General features: G+C 40.8%; 1 protein-coding gene across 2 annotated transcripts; it reads left to right on the top strand.

The window, feature by feature from the left end:
* The first annotated feature begins 1,551 nt into the window (after window positions 1–1,551).
* Window positions 1,552–12,327, top strand: ATMIN (ATM interactor). Of its 2 annotated transcripts, XM_061594554.1 has the most exons (5): window positions 1,552–1,958; window positions 4,446–4,505; window positions 4,604–4,729; window positions 5,886–6,085; window positions 6,777–12,327. In XM_061594554.1, exons 1-5 carry the CDS (start codon window positions 1,557–1,559, stop codon window positions 8,602–8,604), a joined length of 2,616 nt encoding a protein of 871 aa, XP_061450538.1. In that variant the 5' UTR covers window positions 1,552–1,556; the 3' UTR covers window positions 8,605–12,327. The 2 variants fall into 2 exon arrangements, with proteins under 2 accessions (XP_061450538.1, XP_061450539.1); XM_061594555.1 differs by lacking the exon at window positions 4,446–4,505.
* The last annotated feature ends 6,103 nt before the right edge of the window (window positions 12,328–18,430 follow it).

The following is an 18,430-nucleotide window of genomic DNA, read 5'->3' as shown; positions in this document are numbered from 1 at the left end:
GACTGATCTGACAGTTCTATGAAACAACTGACTCCAACAGCCCTGTTTTTTCTAGTTCCTACAATTAATATTCCACTTCATCTGTTATCTTGGGCTAAGAAGACAAGTAGACCAGCATTTTCTATTTCTCTAGCTATAAAATGGGACTGACACAGGTTTGTTAAGGATGTACCCAAAACATGTAAAGTATTTTGCAAACTGCAGCAATCCCATATGAGTGAAAGAGTTTAGCTCACATTCATTTGCAAGAGTTCTTTACACATAGGAACTCACTGGACCTTGCTTACTGCCGGTTTATTTCCTCACACTAAGGCATTTTTAAATTAATAGTTGTGCATCCAAATGGACACCCAGTCCTCGCTCTTGGACACAAATTGACACAACATTTAATCACTGAACCAAGAAGCCACTGAAACACTGACTACAGGTATGAATTTTAAGTGAAATTTAATCAAATCAGTACACCATAGGGCCACATTACACAAACATTCTTGGGGTTCTAACCACAAGTCTTTTTGAAAAACTTAACAAAATATTTCCCTGTACGCTGTGGCGTCTGGTTCTCTATATCCTCGTTCTTTTTTCCATAAGAATTCTGCCACATCAGGCCCAGATTCATATGAATGCACAGATTGCATTCATAGATATTGACTGTTGGGTGGTCAGGCTAGTAAGAATGTTGCTAGGTTAGTAACTTGTGTAGTACATGCATTTGCAAGATTGTATTTAAAACACTTTTTAAAAGGGAGTTTGAACCACTTTCGCCTGAGTCTAAACGTCAGGGCTTGTGCACGGCAGAGGGGCTTCCAAGTGCAAGCTATTTGGGGGCGGGGGGAATGGACACCCAGTAAAAATTCCTTTCTAAAAATGCTCTGCTTCCCGCTTAGCATTTCAGCGCAAATTCGTAGGCGGCGAGAAGAGTCCCTCTCTTTCCCGCCCCTGCCCCTTTTTCTCCATTCATGTTAAAGGGCGCACGATCAGCGACTCTTCCTCTCTCTGTTGGGTGCAGCAGGGTTTATTCTAAGCTTTTTTCCCTACTGCACAAGCAGCCCGCACACTGCCTGTCCCCAAATTTGTCAAGTAATTTGTTCCATAATATATTATTAGCAAGGCTTTTTTGTGTGACAGTACTCCCCAGTCTGGAGTCCCTGCACCTCTTTTTTGCTGCCTATTTTGTGTTGGCACCCGCATTACTTTTTATCAATACGTATATGAGTACAGGCCCCTGGTTTTTTACAGAAAAGGCTCTGACTAGTAGTATAAGGTTATGAAGGTTTGAAAGGAACCAGTGTCTGTCTTCATTTTCTATTTCTTTTTATCTTTCCCCTTCTATTTCTTTTTTAGAAACTACCTCGCTCCTGACTAAATCCCGTATGATCAGCTGCACAAAAACTTATTTCACACTGCACCTTTTTTTAGGCTATACAAAATGCGTGTAGCCGCAGCTACGCCTTGGAGCGCAAATCTGGTTGGGCTGGTTGCTGCAGCCAGTCCCGCAGTTCCTCGGAGGGGAGGGCGGGGTCTGCGGCGCCCTTTTCTCGTCACGTGCCCTCGTTATGAACATGGAAAAATGCCTGGCGTCAATATGTATGACTTGCCCATCAGGCTTCCCTTGCTGCGCCGCGGCTTCCCCTCCTGCTACCGGAAGTGCTCCGCCGGTCGGTTTGGGAACGGCCGGGAGCAACATGGCGGCAACCGCAGCAGCCGTGTCACGAGAGCCGCCGCCGCACACTCGCCGCCCTGGCCTGGGCGTGGGGCTCGGGCGGCCCCCGCGCTCGACGCCGCGCGGCCTCCGCGAGCCCCCGGCCAGCCCTTGGGAGCTGGTGAGGCCCTCCGTGACGGAGCTCTCGCGGGCCGTCAGGAGCAACATCCTATGCACGGTGCCCGGCTGCGGCAAGGTGCTGCCCAACCCGCCGGCTCTGAGCATGCACCTCAGCAAGGCCCACGGCGTGCAGCAGGTAAAGGACGCCCTGCCTTGTCTCTCCCCCTCCAGTGACTCAGCCCCCAGGGAGTCATTTTACCTGAGCCCCCCTTTTCAGCATGGCTTTGTTTATTAAGGTTCCCAGGTAGTGATTATTGATGGGTGGCTCTCTGTTGTTGCTGATGGGTCTAACATTTATTGATGAGTGGCTATCTGTTTGTTAGTAGTAACAAAAAGAGTTGCAATAGCCACCCATCAATAAATGGTAGACCCCATCAATAATAATAATAATGGGTCTATCATTTATTGATGGATAGCTATCTCAACGCATTATTGCTATCATTATTGTTCTGGCTAACATTTATTGATAGGTGGCTCTCTCAACCCTGTTATTATTAATCTTCCTTTTATTGCATTGAAACTTGTTTATTTGGAAAGTGGCTGGCTGATTCATCCAGATGCCTGTAAAGTACTTCACAAAGTGCTTACCACCTCTGGTGGTTAAGCTGCAGCTAATTAGATCACAATGAGTGGTTCTGAAACTGTCTAGGCCATCTTGCACCCAGATACTTAACATGTTGTTTGGTAATTACTGGTTTAATGAAGATTTCAAAGAAATAGGTTGATGAAATTGCTAACAGCTCCTGCTTTGTATGGCATTTCCTCCCCATCTCTCAGGGTGGCATAATGGCCTGTTGACCATTTTAGGATCTGATCAGTCTTAATTAACAAACGCTATACCAGATATTAGTGCTAATATTACAGTTGTCAGTAAGACACCTGACAGCGCTGCAGAATTATGAGTATGAGTGAATCTGTATACCCCTTGTCAGTGAATTCTAAAGTAAGTCTTGCATTGTATTTTGAAGGACTGAACTCTGAAAAATAAACTGGAAGATTCTAGTTGCTGGGTCTGTGAGCCAGGTTCAAGTCGCCACCCATCCATGGAGTTCACTGGGTGGCTTTGGAGCAATCACTGTCCGGCAGCCTAACCTACTTCATTGGGTGTTAATGAGGAGAAAGTGTGCGAAGGGGGGGAAGAACCCTGAGCTCCTTGAAGGAAGGCTGAGAAGATTAAATAAATGCTGGCATGTTTTGTTTTAAAGGTGTTTGTGGCTAAGAACTGGAAATCTTTTTCATTCCTTGGGATTTATATGTTGCCACTGCTGTTAGTTGCTTGAGGGGTGAGGAGGGCCTGAAAAGCAAAAAGAGGCTTCCTCCCTGCTTCAACTGCACTCTTTGGGGCTGAACCCTTGGAATCCAGGTTTTAGTATTTCTAGACCATTCTCCCACACATTCCCCACTCCTTTTTGCAAGGAAAGATAAAAAGAAGCTAGAGAGGAGGATGGAGGAGGGCACTGGGGCTGAAACTTACAGTCAAGCCATTCTGAGCATCCTTGAGCTGCAGGGGAAATGCATCTAGCGCAGCTGGTTTATAGAGCCTTGAATGACAAATACTTAGGGACCTTGATGTACAAAGAGCACTGCACATTAAGTTCTGCAGTCCAAATTCTGTGGCAAGGAAGCTGTGTGCTTCTATAAATCGAGCACATCCATATACTTCTGCAGTCTCTTTTGCAATGCAGAGCGCTGAACCCTCATCTCAAAACTACTGGAAATCTTATTGAGCTGCCCTTCTGGTTTCTGAGATTTGAGGAGGCATTTCCACACACTTTTCAAGGACATCTTTGCAATGAGGGGACAGAAACATTTTTTTTAAGCTAAGATTCTAGGAAATTTTGTGTCCATTCTTTTGTGTGTGTGAGAGGGTTTTTCTGTGGTTGCACAGAATCATAGTACAGTATGCACACAGCCCTGCCCAAAGTGAGATACAGAGAGACCAGAGCGATCATTTTTGTACTAAATCAAACAAAAGTGGTTCTTTGGGCCGATTTTTGGATCTGTTATTGCTAGTCATTGATGTATCATTAGCTCTGGTTAACGTCTCCCTGGCTTCAATCTGTATTGAATTCAGTATTGCATTTCCTTACTCTGAAATGTTTGGTTCTAAATGGGTTCTGTCTAAAAGTTTAGCATAATGTTTTCTATAGGACATTTCTACTCACTTAGTGACTCTGTTCAGATGATCATATCTTGGTTCAGTAAGCCAAGATGTGAAACAAGCTTTGTGCCCACACTATCCCCTTCCCTTATCCCTTCTTGGTGCACCGTAATTAACCTCAGACATCTTCATATATTTCTGTTACATTAGAACCTGGAAATTGTGGTTGCCCAGTTTGGAGTAACCCCCGAATCTCAAACTATGTTTTAAAATCCTGGTGGTAACCATGTTCCAGGAATCTATTGTTAATTGAAGATTTCCATGCTTATCATAGTGTGCCAAGGAGGAAAGTGGCAGCATGGGGATGGATCACACGGATAAAAGGCTCATACATATTTCTACTTATTTAGCTAAGATATGATCATGCAAACTGGGCCAGTGAATAATCAGCTCCCATTCACATCATGTAGCAAATTGGAGTGAAGTGGAATGGAAATTACCAAGAACATTTCTTCTATACAGAATAATTGGAATACGTACAGAAGTTTCCAGCGGAGGGTCTCTTTGAGTATGAGTACCAAGGTAGACAACATGTTGAATAAATACAAGTTTTATTTGTATACCAGATCCTTCTGAACCCCACACATTTGATTCAATTTAATTATTTCTTTCTACTTCAGGATGGAAAAATAAATCCTGCAATAAGGAAAGACTTGAAGACACCACAGAAATACTACTGCTGTCCTATTGAAGGTTGTCCTAGAGGACCAGAAAGGCCGTTTTCACAATTTTCTCTTGTAAGACAGGTATGTATTTTATCTACACTGCTCAATAAATAGAACAATATAAATGAATTCTGGATACAGCACATCTTTTTCAAAGCCTCGTGTATCTTTCTGAATCACAAGATTTCTGGGTAAATGTATAGTATTACATCCATAAGAGAACCTGCATTTTAATGTCTTTTTTTTTTTTGTCAACTGGATACAGATTATGGCATCAATATATTGGGAAAGAACTCTCTCATGGAATTGAGAGTTACGTAGCATCACTGTGGGTCTTCCATATACCACTCTTTTCTTAGAAAAACACACTTGCTAAATATGTTAAGTTGTTGATTGCTGGTGCTAAGTCACTCTGATCCAGATTAGCAAAGCTGTGTCTTCAGTTGCTGGAAATGAAAAGAAGAAATAGGAGGATAATTTTGCTCTAGATTTTTTGAGCAGTTAATTAAGCTGCTGCTTTGACTTAACCCTCTATACCATGTACTCTTTTCATTAGAGGAACAGAACCGTATACAGTTTACAACAGGCCTGCTCAGATTAGTGGGAACATGAGCTTCATGCAGAATGAATGAGAATGGGTGACAGAGGTCTGAATCTTCTAAGACATGCATTCTCTAATTCTTGGTATCTTCTGAAAGTTAAGCTTGTTACAGTGATGGTGGGCACCTTCCATTTTCTGTTAAAAGTCAGTTGCAAAATTTCTCGGGTTTGAGGGAAGCCTCAAACAGGTGGACTCTTACTCTCGTGTTCTAACCATTTTATGGAATTCAAACAAAAGTCTTAAACCCCTTGAAGCATTTCCAATGGATAGTTTAAAAATACATGGAAAATGACAGAAAATTGAAAGCAGAAATTGCAAAACATTGATAGCAGATAAAATATTACTGGAAAGTGTCTGCCTTTGATAGACAGGGCTAGAACTTGTGTCTCAAATGTGGTTTCACTTTGTTCTGTTTAGGAAGGGCCATAGTTCAATGGTAGACTTCGTGCTTTGCATGCAAAATGTCCCTGGTGCAGTCCCCGGCCTCTCCAGGCAGAGCTGGGAAAGAGCCAGGTCTGCAAACCCTAGAGAGCCACTGCCAGTCAGTGTAGACGGTATTGAGCTAGATGGGCCAATGTTCTCTCTAAGCAGCTGCCTACATCCCTATGATTTGTCTTAACATTTTATGTGTTTCAGCACTTTATGAAAATGCATGCAGAAAAGAAGCATAAATGTGATAAATGTAACAATTCCTATGGCACCATATGGGATCTGAAGCGACATAGTGAGGACTGTGGCAAGACTTTCCAATGTACTTGTGGGTGCCCCTATGCTAGCAGGACCGCACTATTGTCTCATATTTATAGGACACAGCATGTGATTCCTGTTGAACACAGGTAAGGGTGACATTTTTCATTTGTTAACTGCTTCATGTGTGTGCACATGCTTGCCTTACATTTTTGGGAAGTGGGAGGGGGGTTCTAACACCTTTGTGTGAAGATCACTACCAATGATAGCTTCTCTTCCTTTAGTTTTCCTTAAAATCTTCTGTTGACAACATAACAGGCATGGATTTTTCCAGCCATTATACAATCAAGAATCTTTTACCAAACATGCTGCCACCAGCAAAATTGATTCTTTTTGACCTACCTAACAATTCGGGATGCATTTCCATTTACTGGATGTGACCGCTGCTTTTGAAGCGCTTTATTATTTTATGGTTAATAGAACAGTATTATAGAATGTGTGGTACTACAATGCAAAATTTTGTTTTAGGTCAGCATTGTTGGCTGCTAAAACTGCTGCAGGATTACATTTCAGTTAAAGCCCAGAGTTTAACTGTAGCAAAACGCCTGATTTATTTGCCCAGCAATCAACGCAAGCAGTTTTCTGCATAATATTACCTTAATTCAATGTGTTGCCATTTTAATTATTCTAAATACATATTCAAAACGAACCAATCGCATTATTTAAAAACTGGAATTTTGTTATAGACATGACAAAAGTGACAGGGCGGGAAAGAATTAGAGGGAAAGTGGGAGACTGCACTACAGATGAGCCTTGTTAAAGATTTTGTAATATTTACAGGGATCCACCTAGTAAGAAAAGGAAAACGGAAACCTTGGTATCCAGTCAGTTGGTGGGAGAAAAGGTTAAAGAAGCCTCTGTCAGGGTCCACACCAGATGTACTAGCACTAAAGACTTGGAGACTTCTGAGATCAAGCCAGCAGCTTCCTCTCAAGATTCTAGCCGTTCCTATACCACAAAGCAAACGCAGACACAGCAAAAAAATACACCAAAGTTGCTTCTGCCCAAGCCAAAAGTGGCTTTAGTTAAACTCCCTCTAATGCAGCTTACTCATTTGCCTATCTTTGTATCAGCACCAGACTCTTCTGTCAAACCTGTTGTTGTTGCTGTTGATGACAAAGGCTCTGTTATGAGTACTGTTCACTTAATGCCTGTGCCGGTAGGAATTATGATATCCTCACTGGGGGCTGAAACACTTGCATTTAAAAGCACCTTGCCTCTGTCAAAAACCAAAAACGCTGCTAGCGTTGAGCCAGTCAGCACAGGTATGCAGGTCAGTTTGGATAAAGGTGCATCTGATGATACAATCCAAGATCTAGAAGCCATATGTTACAAGAATGGGATCTGTTCAACAAATGTACAGACAGACTTATCGTATATTTCACAAAACTTTGTAACATCTGCAGCCTGGACTCCTGATTCATCGGTATCCTCTTGTTCTCAAACAGACCTGACATTCAGTTCTCAAGTTTTGTTGCCAATTAGTGTACAAACGCAGACACTGCTACCCAGTTCAAAGCTGACCTCTTCCATAGCTGCTCAGACAGATGCACATGCCCAGGCTTGTTTTCAGTCATGTGGAATTTCTCGGGAGACTCAGACCAATAGGTCGCAGAAAGATATTGATCGGAGAGTACAAATGGACCAGGCTGTAATGTGCAATGACATTTTTGATAGTGTTGGTTCATCATTCAGTGATTCAACCCCAGTGGCACTTCCAGGCACCAGCTTGATGAATGCAGGCCTGGGTCAAAATTTGCTACAAAGAGAAAGCTGCAAATCTTTGAGTCCAGACGCTAAGTGTGAGCCAATTATCAGCTTCAGTACACAGAACAATATTCTCCCACAGCAAGTTATGACAGACAATCAGACCCAGACAATGGAATTACTGAATGATCTTGAAACTATTTTTTCAAATAATACAGCGGGTCAGTCACTGGATAACCGTAGTCTTTTGACTGATACTAGCTCAAGTGTTGGCACACCCTTGCCTTCTGGCCCTACGCAGAATGCAGGAATTGATTTTGACATTGAGGATTTCTTCACAGCCTCCAATATCCAAACTCAAACAGAAGAGACTGAACTTGGGAACTTGAACTCTGAGCCAGTCTTGGAATCACTAGATATTGAAACCCAGACAGATTTATTTTCAGATAATGCCACCCAGTCTTATAGTTGCAGAGGTAATCCCAATTTCTTAGGCTTGGAGATGTTTGACACACAGACACAGACAGATTTAAATTTCTTTTTAGACAGCCCCTATTTGCCTTTGGGGAACATCTTGAAACAGTCTACCTTCTCTATGAGCACAGACTCATCCGATACAGAAACACAGACAGAAGTACATTTCCCTGAAAAAAATGTCTCCAACCAAATGGCAGAGAGCAAAGTCCAGCTGAATAGTGCTGAAACACAAACCATGGATAGCTGCTTTGAAACTCTAGGCAGCTTATTCCTTACTAGCAATGAGACTCAGACTGCTATGGATGACTTCTTGTTGGCTGATGTGGCCTGGAATACCATGGAGTCACAGTTCAGTTCAGTCGAAACACAGACTTGTGCAGAATTGTGTTCTTTGTTTCAGGGTTCTGACAAAGCAAGCCATTGAGTGCTGTTCTGAAACTCTCTTCTTTGAGGATTAAGTTATGTGTTGGTAGGAGGAACTGATATTGGAATCACCTCAGCTGAATGTAACTGGCCATACACAGTTGGTTTACAAATCTTGTCATACTATAAGGTACTTTAACTGTTGTGTGTTATTACTAATATGAATCCTGTGTGCATATGTTTACTGTTGTGTATTAGTGTATGTTTGAACACTTCATAACTGATAGTAATCTGGTATCTGCCTCTGCTATGCTGAGTTGCATTTTTTTAAAACCCAGAATTCCAGTCTTGTAGACTTTAGTCATGTCTGCCCTCTAAACTCGACTCTTAAGGCTGCAATCCTGTACTTGGTAGTAAGCCCACTACATGAAGTGAAACTCCTCAGTAAACAGACATGGAATTGCATGGTTGGTGTGTGCATATGTGTAAGGACCAAAAGCTAGTTTTCTTTCTCCAAATCCTGAAAATGCAACCCCTCTCTTCATTCTTGGAGGAGTAACAGCTGGTGCCTCCATGTCAGTGGGACAGTAGAATCTGCTCCAGATTTTAAGGAACTTTTAAGGAGCTGTCCAAGGTGCTTAGGCCACCACTGTATTGAAGTTAGTTGTCACAATTCAGCTCAGAGTTAGTTATGCCCTACAGTTCCTATGAATTCACCCTTCAGTATGTTGCTGTGACATAGCCTAACAGTTTGGCAGGAATGTGGCATACAAATTTGCAGCTGGTGGTTGTTCGCTGGAAAACCAACCAAAGAACAGGAACTGGGTTTTTTCCTCATCTGGCTTTTAATATTTCATATAGCCCCTAAGTAAGGCTTTGTACTTAATACTTATGGGTAGGTGGACAGTTGAATATTGGTGTCATATTAAGAAAAAGATTCAGTATACTTCAGGTTGTATCCAGCTAAGTTATACTCAGAGTAGACCCATTTAAATTAGTGAAACTAAGTTAACATGTCCATTAATTTCAGTGGGACTGCTTGGAGTATGGCTTATGTTGGTTAAAATGGGCAAATCCTTACTGATCATGGATTCGATTTTCTTGAAACAATGTCTGTATCCTGGTAAAAATCTAGTTTCCAAACAGTATTGCCAGATGTAACAATTCTAGCAGGCAGTTTGGAACTGAGCTCAATGGCTTGCAAAATCTATATTTAGGAAGGAAAGGTAGGAAGACACCAATGCAGAAATGAGAGATGTAACCTCAGAGGTGCACTTGGATATATGTTATTTAATTCAATGCATTTTGTGTCAGCAATTCTGACACAGTCACTGGTTAAAACTTGTTTTTAACTGGGCCTCTGGAAAAGAGTTGTTGACTAAAAATTATTTCCAGTAGTCCTTTTCAGACATTTCGGTGTTTCTATTTTTTAAAAAAACCTGTCCCTAAGAACTGATGTCAAACAATTGCTTTGGAAACTGCTGCAAGGCAAACCTTTAAAAAGCAAGGAGATGATTCCAGCTCAGAACAAGCTCACTAGGCAGCCCTTCTACCAAACAATGAAGCTGTTCCTCAGAGCAACAGATGGCTTGTGTTCAACTACAGTTTTTACCTGCTATTGGACATATAGTTGTGTTTGTAAATTCTCTGGATTCTGGCTGAGTCCTGAGCTGCTTATTTGTAGCTCTCAAAGGCCCAAACCCTTAGGACAGGGGTGGCTAGCCTGTGGCCTTCCAGATGCTCCTGGGGTACAACTGACATAATCCCTGACCATTGGCCATACTATCTGAAGCTGATAGGAGCTGAAGTTCAGCAATCTCTGAAGGGTACCATGTTGGATACGCCTACCATGGGGCTGCAGTCATTGTGTCTTGCTTTCCAACTCTTACCCAACCTACTCTGTGCAAAATCTGAAGCGTTAGCAACAGCTCAGTGTTTCTGTTGATGTTCTCCAGAAATGTCTGTTTGTGTTTTTTGTTTATTCAAGAGGAGTAATATCATGCATTGGATATTTTCTATATTCATCAATTATATGCAGGGCTTTTTCCCCCCTTCTCCCAGCATCTCCTTGGCAGGATTATCTGTTTCTCATTCTGTCTTGGATTTGCATTTGGAAGGAGAACTCTCAAGCGCGCCCCATATGTACAGAACACTTTGGTATGTGCCAACTGATTGCTTCAGTCAAGGAGGGGCACATGCTTCTAGGATGATGCAAATTGCACAATTGTTCTTCAGAAGTGTTTGGCACACCCTTAGTTGATGCTGCTTTACAGGTGATGAAGCTGAAGAATTAAACTAAGATGTAGTTTTGTCAAAGAAGTTGGCAAGAGCAGAGTAATGACCTCACTATTGTGCACACTTTATGTGTGCATGCATGCATGCATCATGCAAGTTTTTATCGAAGGATAATATCCCTTCCATGGTGGTATTGGTAGATCTCCATGGTCACAGGAATTGTTGTTGTTTTGATTCATTATCTGCCCTTTGCCATAAGATCCCAGGTCAGGTTAAAACCATTTAAAATACAACAGTTTAAAAATGAAACTCCGAAGGCTTAACTGTACACTTCTTAGGATGCAACTAAAAAGACTCGAATTACATTGAATGTTATTCTTATACTTCCACTGCAAAGCTAGCGTGGTCTAGCTTGCTGTGGTATACAGCCTGGTAATTGCAGTTTCAGAATGCAGTAACCTTGATGCGCTTTTGATAAAAGTGCCAGTGTGGCGCACCTTGATGTGCATCTATGCTCAGAGTGTATGCATACTACTATGAATACATATCTGAAGCTCTTCCACAAACAAAACAGGAAGCTGTCCTCTTCCTTTTCTAAAAAATACTGCTAACGCAGTGGAGATAATGTTGATATATAGTCCCCTTCTTAAAAGTTGATGTGATTGTCTTTAAGTAGCTACTTATAGATGAGCTACTTCCAGTACCCAGTAGTGCAGCTTTGAACTTTTGGTTCTATTCTGTTACCAACATCCTATCCTACATGCAGTGTTTCTGCAGTCACTCTTGTTGAACTGCTGTTGTGACTTAATCAGTCCATAAATTTCTGCTTGTAGGAGGAGGAATGTTGCAGACTCCTCTTGGGCTCATGGAAGGCTTGAAAGTTCTCCACAACTTGGTGTACATAACTACCCCACAAATTACTTATGTTCTCTTCCGGGAATTGCAAATCTACATGCCCCACTTTTGGCTGTATTGCTTTCTAAGTAAGAGTAATCCAAGAATGTATTTGTTAGAGAAAAATACTGACAGTAATCAATCTGGTCATATTTGCAAAAAGACTTGATTTCTGAGTCTTTTACCCTCCCAGTAGCTTTCTAGAGACCTTGAACCTGTTCTAGAAATAAGTATTGTAACATTTAGTTCTTTGGCTCTGTTAAGTCTTTTCCCCTCAACCTCATCATCAGAACCAGAATGTTGCTCAGATCGCAACTATCCACTTAATTCTTGTATGAGTTTAATATGGGTTCATTAAAGGGTTTTGGTGCATAAGCTACAGTTTCAGCCTTTGGTTTTCCCATTATCTTGCAATCAGGGTAACCTGCCTGCCAGCAGTTTGAATTCTTAAAGAATTGATTTTTATACAAGTGTCTAGCAAGACTTGATATGACCTAGAAGCAAGGGGCCTTATTACATGACACATTAACATGATAGTTACAGGAAGATTGGTTTCTGTGAATAAAGGTTGATACTACAGATCCTTCTTCTGAGCTGAACATTATCCCTTGTTTAGATCTAAACCACCAGGCCCTTCACAAAAGACCTATTGAACTCAGTGTATTCTTGTCAAAAGCAAACTAAGAATATCTTGATGTGCTTCTACTTATTAATATTCTCCTTCATAGAAAGTTAAAGATGCTCACATATCAACTGATATGCTGGTGGTTGCATGACCAACCTTGATTGCTATAATGGTGACATAAACAAAAGGCTTATTTCTCCCAACCTCATTGATGCTGATATAAAGGAATGATTTTCCTTGCAACCCCAGGTATACAGCATGCATGGTTCATATAGTCAGCTGACCTTTTTTATTGGTTCTACCTTAAGTCCTGAGTGATCTACCTGTCTTCAGTAAGGAAACGTCCTACTGCAGTGAGTAATAGTAAGTAAAACTTTCTGCAGTGAGAAGACAGTACTGCCAGTTTCTGCTCATCTGAGGCAAGTAGGTGCATGCTAAACTGTCCCTCCCAGAGTCTGATTGCTGACTTTCTCACACCTGCTTTCAGAGGGTTTTAAAGCAGAGCTCTTACATTCACTGTTATGGGTAGTAGTCCTTTAAAAGGTAAAAGAGAACTCATTCACAGTCCCTGTAAAGCAGCCTTAGCAACCCTGGTGTGTTCCAGATGTTTTAGACTACAACTCCCATCAGCCCTAGCCAACGCAGCCAGGTTGCCAAAGGCTGTTGTAGAGGAGACTTGCGCTGTTGTGGTAATTGCTGGTCTTGACTGTGGATAGACTGGGGGGTTGGGGAGGGTGAGCGGGCAGGAAATAGGCAACCACCTCCTGATTATTTGCAAAGCTACCTTTTAAAGGAACATTCTCGCATATTATTTTGTACCACAAGATAGCGCTGCAAGTCTGTTTAGTGGATGTTTCTAAACTTGAAAACAAAATCTGAGTTCAAAGATTGCAGAACTTTGTATGAAGTTTGACTTGCTAGAGCAGAGTATGGTATTTTATTTCATCATGTTTGCTAATTTGCAAGGAAAATCCAAAGTGCACATATACACAGATACGCTTTCCACCTTTGACTGCAAACACAGGAAATGAAACTGTAAGCCTCTGCATGCTTTCTTGGGGATTTTGAGTAAACATGTAGGACTGCGCTGTGGATAAATCTGTGTCTAGGCTGTATATAGACTTCAGGTGGGAGCTCATATGTCTGATTACACCTCTGCCAAAAAACTCCAACATTCCTTCAGTGTTCTACACACACAAAAAAGAGGAATTTCTTTTCTGTGGAGGAGCACCCTATAATGTTGAGCTGCCATCTTCAACATAGGTGTGGGTTTGCCATGTCGGAAGCAGGCCTCCCTTGAACAAACCCAGTGAGCTATGTGTTTTTGTCCACTGCAAGTTGCCTGAAATGTAGTGATGAAAATGAGTGGATCCATCCAGTTTATCCATTAAAGTGACAAATGGGTCAGAACACCGGCATGTAGCGGAAAGATCTGTGTGACACCATATTGAATTCCAGCACATGTCCTGTGTGTCATTGAACATTTTGTGTATTCAAATCACGCACTTTATGAACAGTTTTTGCAACAAAACAATAGAGACTGCTGTTTCCTGGCCTCGAGGGAATTACTTCAGTTTCATCACTTAGAGGATGGGGAAGAGAAGAGATGGGATGGAGGAATCCTGAGTAAAAATGGGATTGTGGCTTGTTACTTTTAAGAGGAGTTTGTCATATAATTACCGTTTTATGATCTGGCTGGAAATAGATATGAGAGAAGATCTCATTCTTGTTTGCAGTGGCAATTTTCACTGCAGATTCCTTTCTGTTATGCTTGGGAACAGAGTAGTCCTCTTTTACTAGGATTTTCTTTTTCTCATTTCCTTTGTCCTCACTTTAAGATTAGATTGGCCTACCACAATTAAACCTGTTATTCTTTTAAGGAGCCACAAGCCTTTTTTTTCCTCCTCGTAGATATAAGCGTACTCACTTCAAGCAGCTAATCAAAATGAAATGCCAAAGAGCACATCACGTTACACATGCACGCAATGACAATTTAGTACTCAGAATGAGTAAACACAGAACACCAACATAGAAGTGGAGTTTCCTCTGCTTTCAGACAGTAAAATGGTTGAAGTTAGTTTTCTCTGTGCATTAGGGGTTTGCACACATACCCAGCTGCATGCATAGAATTGCAAATATTGTGAGCTTTAAAATAACTGAACTCTGTCTTGAATAACTGTTCAGATGAACAAATAAATGCCTGCCTTAACTTAACAGAGTTTATGCCTTGGCTGTCTTTTGTTTTACACTAAATGTAATTGATGTTTATATACTTTGCTGTTTGCCTCTTCATTTCTTCTATAAATTGTTCTACCCTGGAAAGAATCGTTGGGTCTAGAAAGAGGATTATAGCATGAAATGGAGCCTCCAGTTAATTCTTTTTTTTTTCAATTAATTTTTATTCAAGTTTCCAAAACCAAAACAATACAAAAAGACAAAACACAATTCAACAACTAATACAATAAAAAAACGAAAAAAAACATAAAAAATATTGACTTCCAATTTGTCTTAGTTCAGCTATAAATCTATAATATATAACAAGCCTGACTCTAAATAGATTATAAAATCACCCTCCTCCAGCGGTTATCTTAACTGGTTTCAAATCTCAGTAACATCATATCATTTTATTCTTCCACAAAAAGTCAAAGAGAAGTTTCCAATCCTTGAGATATATGTCCATCAATTTTTTTTCTAGATAAACATGTCAATTAATCCAACTCATCAAGTCTACTAAGTCCAGTAATTTCAAATCGTTCTTCTTCCATTATCCGTATTGATTCCATCTTCCATCTTTACGCACCCCATAATCTTGCTGTCATAGTCATATAATAAACGTCTGATAGGAATTTCCCTTATCACAGATATTTTCTTGCCATCCATTCCGAACGTATCACTGAAGTATTGTTGCAAAGCCACATCTCTGTTCCTCTTTTTTACATGATACACTAGCACATCTCTTGAGGATTTTTCCATTGACACAAAACAGGGATTAATTCTGTTAACTTTCTACATTTCAAGTTCCATCAAATTCTTCCAGTCCAGGAATTTTTTTGAACCGATAATATCTTTATCTCCATTTTCTTTAATTCCTTCAGGGACAGCGCTGAGTTCCAAACCATAATATTTGTCTCCAGGATCCATCACAGCCAGGAAATCCAAATCTTTTTCCATGTCCATATTTAATCCAATCTCCATAGTTTGAACCTTGCCTTTAATTTCTCTTTCATCCTTTTTTGGTTTTCCAGATCTATCTTTATTCTCCTTTCTCATAGAATCCTGAATTTCTTTCAGCTCCTATCTCATTTCTTCAAATTCAATTCTCAACGCTTGACTATTATTTCTCAGTTCTTGTTTATTGACTTAATCCCATTCATTATTTTCTGAAACATGTCTAAAGATAAAGTCCCTTCTTGTACATCCATAGTCTTCTTAATTGTCATTAACAAAACCCCTTCAATTTTCAATGTCCCAAGCAAAGAGCAGTTTATTTCTTTATCCAGTTACAAAGAAGTTAATCTTTCAAACCAACTGGCGTCACACTCTAGACAGCTCTTATCTCTTAAATGCCCAGAAGTGCAAAAACAGCTTTAGTTCACAGCGTACAAATAACTAGTAGCAGAAAGAGTGAGCAGATTCGTCAAAAAAAAAAAAGTAGATCAGAAAAAATAGTCCCAGACTTATGTTACACAAAAGTCTTATAAATCAAAAATCTCTTCCAATCAGAAACCCCTCATTCGTTGTAATCTTTATAATGCTATTTTCCATGTCAGCTTTTTGCAATAACAAAAAGATAGGCTATTTTTATTTTCTTCCCCCTTAATTCCGTGAGTAAAAGAGAAGGAGTTTTGACTCACCCAGGTTATCTTAATTGCTGTTCCTTTGACAAATCTCTTTAGCTGTATAGATAAGAAAGTGATAATCGTAGACAGGAGAATGCTTGCCTGTTAGTCCGTATTTTTTTAAAGAGAAAAAAAAACGGATCACTTGTTCAGCTGAGCTAGCTAAAAATCCTCGCTCCGTTCGAGCTGCTGGAAGACCTTCTTTCACAGACAATTCTGACGAATTCCAGTCTCCAACAATCACAACAAAGCTGTGTGGGAGATCTCACGTTTCTTCCTTATCCGGAAGAAATTATCCCCAGTCAAAAAAAACCTTTTCTGACTGGATTTATAGCTGAAAAAGTTTCATCCAAGACGAGAGCCGTCTCAGAGGCTGCACAGGTGGAGGGATCCTCCTGGGAAGTCGCCTCCAGTTAATTCTTAATGTTAAGAGTTTTCACTAGTCCCAGTCAAATAGCTGTAGTATGATAGCCTGTGTCTGTGTAAAAGGGAGCAGCCTTCCCTTTTTTCTTTGTTGCCTTAAAACTAAAGTAGTGATAAAGAGTATGGTTATCCCCTTAAGCAACTGTCGTGACTGAAAAGCAATGTAGCCAGGCTGGCATTATTTTCTTGGTTTTTTTAGGACTGTACAAGCCCTGCAGTGCTTTAATACAGATGTGGGCAACCATTTTGAAGTTAGGAGCCACGTTCCCTTGGGGCAAAGTGATCAAGGGCCACATACTGGCAGTAGGCAGTGGGTGGGCCACCCTTTCTCCCCTTCATCAACCATTCTCTCTCAATATGCAAACCCCTTAGTCCCTACATGAAACACCCACAACACACATTCAGCTGTCATCCATCCAGTCTCTTCTCTCTCACACACAAACACACATATACGCATACCAGCTATTTTTTCTCTCTTCCCTTTATTCTTCTTCTGCTTCTGTCTACCAACCATCACATCAGTTATTTGCTATTTTGCCACTCGGCTATTTTTGCTCCCCTTTCCATCTACCCTTTTTTCCATTTGAATTTCACCCATGCTCTGCTCTCCCCATACCTTCCCTGCTGCTCTACAACCCCATCTATGCACTGAAAGATTTGCATTATACAGCCTTCCAAGCAGTGACCACGTGCTTTGCTACATTGTTCATATTACTGCCACAAAAAAAACATTACAGGCAGGCGCTCCGTGGCTGGTCAACACGTACTCTTCCGCAGAGGTTCCCAACCACCAGTGGTCTGCAAGGTTCGTTCAGACACGGCATGGGACCGCAATACCTGGTGGAACGCCTCTCCCAATACGAACCTACCCGTACACTGCGCTCGACATCTAAGGCCCTCCTCCGAGTGCCATCCCATCGAGAAGCTCGGAGGGTGGTGACCAGAACTAGGGCCTTCTTGGTGGTGGCCCCCAAATTGTGGAATAGTCTCCCCGATGAGGTACGCCTGGCGCCGACGCTGCTAAAGGTGAAAACCTTTTTATACTCCCAGGCATTTTAAAATGTATCTTAATAATTGTTTTTATCGTGTATTTTAAACAGTATCTTATTATTGTTATATTTTGATGTTGCTTGGTTGTTGTTGTTTGTTGTTTTGACTTTTGATTCTGTTATATTTACTGTATTTATATATTTTGCTTGTTTTATCTTTTATGTACACCGCCCAGAGAGCCTTTTTGGCTTAGGGCGGTATATAAATTAAATAAAATAAATAAATAAATGGTCCCTGGCATGCCCACATTAACTATTCACATTGATTTTAATTATTTATAAATGTTTTTATATACCACCAGCTCACAAAACATCAGGGTGATTACAGCAACATAAAAATAATTTGGCTGAAAATCAGGGGAAACCTCCTGTTAGAGCAGTATGACAATGGAACCAGTGATCTAAGGAGGCTCTGCAACGCTGGAGGCATTCAAGAGGCAGCTGAACAGCCACCTGTCAGGTGTGCTTTAAGCTGGATTCCTGCATTGAGCCTGGGGTTGAACTCAATGGCGTTATAGGCCCCTTCCGACTCTATGAATCTATGAATACAAAACAATTGTTAAAATGACTGGCTACTCAAAAATTATTTTAAATGTCTGGATAGGCCTGTTGGCACAAAAAAAAGTCTTCAAAAGACACCTGACAGTCAGTAGAGGAAGATGCCTGCCTAATCAATTATATTTTTACTGCTTTTTATTTCTTCTGTTGTGTTACAATATGAGTTCTATGAAATGCAAACTATAATATAATAAAATACATCACCTTTTGAACACTGTCTATAAGGATAAGGATATAGACAGTACAAGCCATTGCCCACTAAGA

Source organism: Rhineura floridana, chromosome 13 (genome assembly GCF_030035675.1).
Source record: "Rhineura floridana isolate rRhiFlo1 chromosome 13, rRhiFlo1.hap2, whole genome shotgun sequence".
Classification (NCBI taxonomy): Eukaryota; Metazoa; Chordata; class Lepidosauria; order Squamata; family Rhineuridae; genus Rhineura; species Rhineura floridana.
The sequence above is the reverse complement of the archived record's forward strand: the minus strand, read 5'-3'. Positions and strand labels throughout refer to the sequence as shown.